General features: G+C 37.7%; 1 protein-coding gene across 1 annotated transcript in view; it reads right to left on the bottom strand.

Annotated features, from left to right (window-relative positions):
- Nucleotides 1-3588: 3588 nt before the first annotated feature.
- LOC307025306 (allograft inflammatory factor 1-like) overlaps nucleotides 3589-7356 on the bottom strand; it is a 10287-nt gene continuing 6519 nt past the window's right edge. The window contains exon 5 of the mRNA XM_079659942.1: nucleotides 3589-5087. Coding sequence (XP_079516068.1) covers nucleotides 4987-5087 — 101 coding nt within the window. The 3' untranslated portion in view covers nucleotides 3589-4986. The remainder of the gene's footprint in view (nucleotides 5088-7356) is intronic.

Here is a 7356-nt window from a genome sequence, read left to right as displayed (position 1 = left end):
AAATTTGGTGATGATTAATGGTTTTTGTGTTAATGTAATAGCAGTTAAAACAGGACCGGTCAAATTGACTCGAACATGCTACCCCCTGATTCCAAGTCGAGCACACTATTCACTGAGCCACAGCCTATATCAACAGCCTCATGAACACCAAAGTAAGGGGGGGGGAAACAAACACAACAGGAGGGTTAAAGTTACAAAAGTAAAAGTTCTCATTGTGCAGATTGGTCCATTTCAGAATAATATTATATGTTTTATATTGATTGATCATTAAAGTGTTCTCAAACCTGGTAAAGGTGCAGTTAGTTTGAATGACTTTGTATACTGCAGGGCAGCTTGTGAATTTACTCCAGGTGGAACTTAAGTCTGATTTAAGTGTTGATTATATTTCACATTTTTTTTACATAATGTATTACTTTTTTATTTAAAATACATATGTGAACTCTCTGTGTTTGCTTGGATATCTTAAAGATATCACTTATTTTTGTTCTGTGCATCTCCATAAAGTCAAAGGCAGCTAAAAGTTGCTGTTGAGTCTCAAGGATTCTTGAGTTTGAACCAAGACACAAATACTGTATCTAATGGCCTGGAAGACTGTGAGACACATGGTGAATAACAATTAGCTTGTTAGGATGTAAAGCACTGATCAGTGACAGTAATAATATGACCACACAGCCACAAAGCATCAACTAAAGAACAGCAAAGCACTGTACTTTAAGGGATATCTTAAATAACAGTAAATATCTTAATTATTTTCTCAAACACAATGGACAGGCTGGAAAAATACATGTATCACTCAGTCAGTGACCAATTATTAAAGAAGGTCTGGCCTGGTGAAAAGTAACCATGGCTCCCCAGAGTGGTTTAGTAGGAATTAACATAGTACCAAAGTCCTGCTCAATGACACTTGGTGTACATGTGTGTGTGTGTGTGTGTGTGTGTGTGTGTGTGTGTGTGTGTGTGTGTGTGTGTGTGTGTGTGTGTGTGTGTGTGTGTGTGTGTGTGTGTGTGTGTGTGTGTGTGTGTGTGTGTGTGTGTGTGTGTGTGTGTGTGTGTGTGTGTGCGCTTTGCTCTCTATATGTTTTCTGATGTAAGAATACTGATTAGATTAAACCGTTTTAGACTTCCTCATTTGAGGACACAATAAGTCATTTAGCCTCGCTACAATAAAGTGCATGCATATCTAATTCTGTTTATGTTCCAATGTATCAGGTGGGAACTTTAGAAGTGTAGGCCAATCAATGTCTGTCAATAAAACATTTTTGTACAGCTTTAGATACAAAAAAACCCTCAGATGTGATCACCCAGTCTTCTCAGTGGCGGTATATTGTGCTTGCTTCTCTATCTTGCTGATTCAAATAAAGCTTGTTGGCACATGGAAGAAGTCAGATTTTACGTAGAAATCTCCTTAGTTTTAGGTAACAACTACACTTGGTCAGGTTAAGATAAAAATAAAGGATTTTGGTTGTAGTAAACCTTTTCTGTCAGGAAGCCATACATACAAAACCCCCAAACCTCCCATGTCAGGGTTGTGCTCGGCTCTTGATTAGAAAAGAAGAGTTGCTTAAGATGTTCTTTGACGATGAATCCAGTTTTTTTCATTTTGGCATTTACTTTAGGAAGTAGTTCAAAGGTTAGATATGGTGTTCAAGTTCAAAAAGGTTTTCAAGTAACTCAAAACAGCCATCACATACACCTCGCTTGAATCCTACAGTTCCCATAATGCAACTCAAATTGTGTCTTTCATTCAAGTCTCAATACTTCCAAAAATAATACTTACTTTAAACTCCACACTTTCAGTTTGTTTAGCAAGATTTCTGTTAAAAAAAGTTAAACGTCTTGGCTCAATCTGAGTCAAGACGGTACATTTTATTTTATTGTATTAGTCTACTACTACCACACTACTATGTTTTATTTGTTTCACTCTTTTAAAATAAATGTGTCCCAATTTCTCTGAACCTTTTTTTCGACTGCAGCTTTATATGAGGGAAATAGACATAATTACACCTTACATCTACCACTGTTTTATACCTGTGTATCATTTTTTGTAATTTTCTTCTGGTGATGGTCTTATTGGAGGCCCACAGCTCAAGCTTGATTTCTTTATCACTCCTAGTTCATAAAATGATATCTTTATTATTCAATTCAGGCAGTTTGTATTACTAATGGAGATAATGTAGCTTCTAATTTTCATAAATCAATTTCAAGTAGTCTTTATCTCTTTCTCCATATCTTGTTAAATCAGCAGTCTTCATTCATTACCAGTCACACATCTCAGTCATGTCCTGACTCTGAGCCAACAGTAGATGGCAGTGTTTGTTCATGTGAGCAGATACTGAGGAGGAGGAGGAGGAGGAGGAGGTCCTGTCCTAAAATGCCCTGCATTGTTGCCTTCAGGTTCCACTCAGCCATAGACCATAAAGGAGCATTAATACAGAATGACACACCTTTTGAGTACTTTGATCAGCCATACCTGGCAATTGTTCTAGAGCTATAAAAACAGCAAGTGGGTCAATGGTGAGAAACAATTGTGCAACATCTGCTCAAGCACACTGACTGAGGATGAACAGAAACATAAAAATAGTATTATGTGAGAGAAAAGGGAGTGAAATGGTCTGATGTAGCAGCAATGCAGCAGAATCATGTAATTAGACTTCCTTTCAAAAATCCTGTCTAAAGATGCAAACGTTATATGAATACAAACACAGCAGATTACATTGGTCCAGGGCTCAGTGTAATTAATTAGCTGGATATATTGTCCTTCCTTACACAATTGTGCAGCACTGTCCCTCTGTTATGTATTCCACTGTGCACACAGAAGGTCCTGGCAGCTTATTGCATCAACGATTGATTATCATTTTAATTGCAGTTTTCTATTTTGATCCTACTGGAACCGCTCGTAAGCATGCTCATTTCATTATTGCTTACCAACACGATTCTACCCTCAAGCACCTGCTCTCATAATGGCATAAATATGAATGGCCTTTACACAAGATAAAACAAGTGAGTGTTTGCACTAGCAGTTAGTGACTTTTCATTAAACATGTTATTGCTGAGGTGTGCATACAGATGGACATAAAGTGACATGGAGTTAATGATAGCAACATATATGGAATCAAAGCATTATTACAAAATGTACCAGTCGGTCAAAAATCACACACTATAATTCTGCCATTAGATACATTGGTGGATGTTTACGCAGTTTCGATAATGCATTCATACATTTACCCGCACCAAAAGCCAAGCATTTTTTGCATGGAGTTTGTACTGTATGTAAGCTCATGGTCAGCCAGTCTTTATGACTATGGAGTTATTTGTGAGTCTTACTCTTCTTTTATATGCAAGATTGGAGGCTGCAGCAAATAGCTTGAATACATTAATCTCCCTCTGAATGTAGAATATCATCTCCTCATTCAAACACAAAAGGGACAACGGTTCTGAAAATCACTGATGTTTACTATTGAATTTAAAATGATATTTAACCACAATTGAGACACTCATGTTTGCCCATTTAACAAAACCTTTTTTTCAGCCTCAAAATTAGTAAATAATTTGAAATAGATCCCCAAAACAATTCAGAACTTAACAGGCCAGTGTAAGAATAATTTTAATTCCTTTGGTGTCTGCAAACACTTGCATTTAAACAACATTAAAAGATGTGATATACCTGTCAGGCTGAAAAACAAAATTGACATAATAGTTTAAGATATTTTTAAGTGGGTTAAAAAAATACTACAAGTACCAAAGTCACAGTAAGTGAGTTAAGGGAACACTGAGGCACACATTTCACAGGACAATGAACCCATCACAGAGGGGTGATGAAAGAAGTTAGGGGAGAAACAAAATCAACTAAAGCAAAGAGAAATAACATATGTATGCATTGCAAGACAAATGAAGGGTAAACTAAACAATGACATCACTTAACAGATTAAACACTTTCTGGGATGTTACAAAAATAAAATCCTGGTAAGAAAAAGGGAAAAAACAACACTTCACTCAGAATGTCGTGGAAACACCATATCAATATAATTCAACATACATCATCAAAACTAAGAAATTACAATTATTTCACTGTTCTCTTGAATTAGTAAGCTAAGAGGACTGCTTGAACTGTGCACTCTCTCCTTTTTTAATCTGTTTGAGCTCTACAGTATCTTCAGGTTGAGGCACTTGGAAAGAATATGATTGTACTGAGTGTAGTATATTATGTACATTTGTTTTTATTTGTGTGACTTTAAATCACACTCCTTCCAAAACTCCTGTGCTTTAGCCTTACAGATGTTAAAAAAGTATGATTTGCTGTTACTGAAACTGAAAGTCACATGGTCAACATGATCTCTTATTCCTCTCCCAACGAGTGAGTGAATGTTAAAAACGCATAGCAGTACAGAAAAATGTTTTTCAGATCATGAGGTGGCCATGATAACCTAGTTACTGATGCCAGATCAGTATTTAGGCTCCAAAGCTTGATGACTCTGACCCAGAAGAAATGGGCTAGGCCTAATCTCTGATCTAAAGAGAGAAGTTGACCAAGATTAGCCTGGCAGGAATCCATCCAACAACACTGAGGACAGTGCAGGTAATGTGCCGGAAAACTGCTTTTCATTTTCCTCGTGCTTCCCCAAAAGCATCCTACTCTCGCCTCACTAAAATTAATGCCCTCAATACGAAACAAGGAAAGAAAAAACTGGAAAATGTTGGAGTCTTCCCTTAAAATGTATCCATGAAACACTTACTACAAAATATCATTTATGAAGCAGATTCACAACTAACCAACGCTACATTTCAATTAAAGGGAAAATAAGATGAATATTCACAGTCAAACATCATTTAGTGAGTTGTGGGCTCATTCTTCCAAAATAACAAACACCCTGCACACACCGTGTATCACAACTTCTCCATCCCTGGTCCCACACAACACTCCACATGTTAAGAGAACGACTCGACGACACCGACGGTCCCTCTGCTCCACCAGCACTCTGATATAAGTTAAGGCAGGCTGGAAATGTCCCGCTTTGGGGGGGGGCCGTCCGGTTTGCAGGCGCCGCCGTTGGCTTTGTCCTCGAAGATCAGCACTCTGTGGAGGGAGAGAGAAATTCATTAATTAGCAAATAAAACACAAAGGCAATTATTAAAAGAACACACATTGTCCATACACTGTACGATTCATTCCAATATAGATCTTTATAATATAAGTGGTTGATTACTTATTTATTTCTTATTAACCTCTCAATAAAAGCAATCAATCATGAGGCTAATTTCTTGTTTTTTTATTTCATGTTTTTCAATGTGATGAAATTTGTTGTATGCGTTTTATTAAAGTAAGGGCTGCAACAAATGGTAGTTTTCATTATCAATTTATATATATTTTTTGTACAATTATTAGACTTATAATTTGGTCAATAACATAAAAAAAACAGACATAATTTGAAGTCTTCAAATGGTTTTGGGTGATTTTGTCTTGTGAAGCTGACAATGGAGCGGCCCGACCAAGCAAAGAGGCAGAGGCAGAACGTCCAAAATACAACCCGGCGTGGGCATTTATTAACTCATAAACACATGACACACAGCCTCAATCCTGCTGAACATGTGCACACCGTCACCAACCACAGGGATCTCCCACACACTACCTGCCAAACAGCAAAACCCCAGAGCCTAAATGCCCAACCCAATCAACCCAACAGGACACAGGTGAGGGGGGAGGAGACAACACAGGTCACCAGGTGCACACAATCAACGGCAACAGACAAGGGGAAAGGGGAACACATTTCAAAATAAAATACAATAAACACTACATCAATCAATAGTATAAATTGTATACAAATATGCACATATGCAAGGCCCGAAGCCATCAGTCCATAGTTACCTTTCTTCACATGTCTGCTACTTGATCACAATTTTTGAATTTAAATAAATATTAAAAAGTCAAAGATCTAGAGAGATATCGGTTAATTAGCACACACGAGTAAAACGACCAGCAACAATTCACTATGTATATTTTCTACTTTCTTGTATATTTCTAGTCTTTGAATTGTTATTGTACAATGCCTTGTCTTTTTATGCTGCTGCAACAAACATTTCCCAGACTGGGATCAATAAAGTAATATCTTATCTTAACGCTTCTGCCAACCGACTACTTAATAAATCCACTGAAACTAGTATGTGTTTAAACATGCAGAGATATAAATACTTTGTTTAATGCCCTCAGCACCATGGAATTGTGCATACAGAAAGTAAAATATAAGAAGGCCGTAGTAAAAGGACGTGAAAAAGACAAGTATACAGGCAGGATGTGTAAGAGAATACACACAGAGCCACAGCTACAGTGTGTGTGAGCGCTGAGTGAGAGGAAAGGAATGAAGGAAAGTACAAAGGGGAGTGAGGGGAATGCTGGTTCAGACTGAACACAGCGGAGTGAGTGATCTGACGGGAGCTATTCAGGGCAAATGCCTGTCTTTAATTTCCTTTTTTGGAAAACTCTGCAAAGCTCCACTAAGCTCTTAAGGAGCCATGATCCCGACCACGAAACGGCCACTCAGCGACTCAGAGCCCGACCAACACACTCTCACTTCTTCTTTTCCTGCACACTGCTGGTGTCCGCTACACGGAGCTGCTTGCAGTCAGTCAAAGCCCCCCCCAGTCACTGATTTAACAAACAACTCAAATCAACTGTTTTGGAAAATCAAAAAGGTACATTCTGTTATTATTCTCTTACTCTATTTTACATGTACATAGTTGACTTATTTCTTCGTTGTACTTGCCCCTTGCACCTTTGTATCCCCTGCAAGGTTTGATTTTGTATTTGTTCTTGCATTAGTCTTTTTCTTTCTGGACGGTAGTAGGTGTGAAGTCCTTTTCTGATATTACCAAACACCTTTAGCTATTCACTAGTCAATAAAATCCACATTACTCATGGAAATGATCATTGTGTAAACAAGTTAGGAAAAAAATAAATATTGTGATACATGAGCTCCTTCATAAAGCCTAGCTCTACATACAGGATTTAGATTTTTTTTGTCAAGATCCCTCACATCTGTTAACCGATAATGGTTGTAGAAAATATAAAAACGATAAGGCTCATATTATGGAAGTCTTTGTAAAAAAGAACTAGTGTGAGTGAGTGAGTGTCCTGCCTACATAATTGCACGAATATAAACTCTATTCAAAAGAAGAAGTTAAAAAAACTGGACCCAAATTAGGAGCTGACCTCAATCAGTTTCCTCTGATTGTAAGAAGATCAATTGTTGCCGTGCCAAATGCAGCAAACATATCTGTTCTAGAGCGTATTGTCCCCTCAACGTCTCCCTACTCTCTACTCTCTGGAGACAGAAACAGCACACAAGAGAGGCTTTGTAGACT

This window comes from Notothenia rossii (genome assembly GCF_949606895.1).
Source record: "Notothenia rossii genome assembly, chromosome: 11".
Lineage (NCBI taxonomy): Eukaryota > Metazoa > Chordata > Actinopteri > Perciformes > Nototheniidae > Notothenia > Notothenia rossii.
This window is presented reverse-complemented; position numbering and strand designations above follow the sequence as displayed.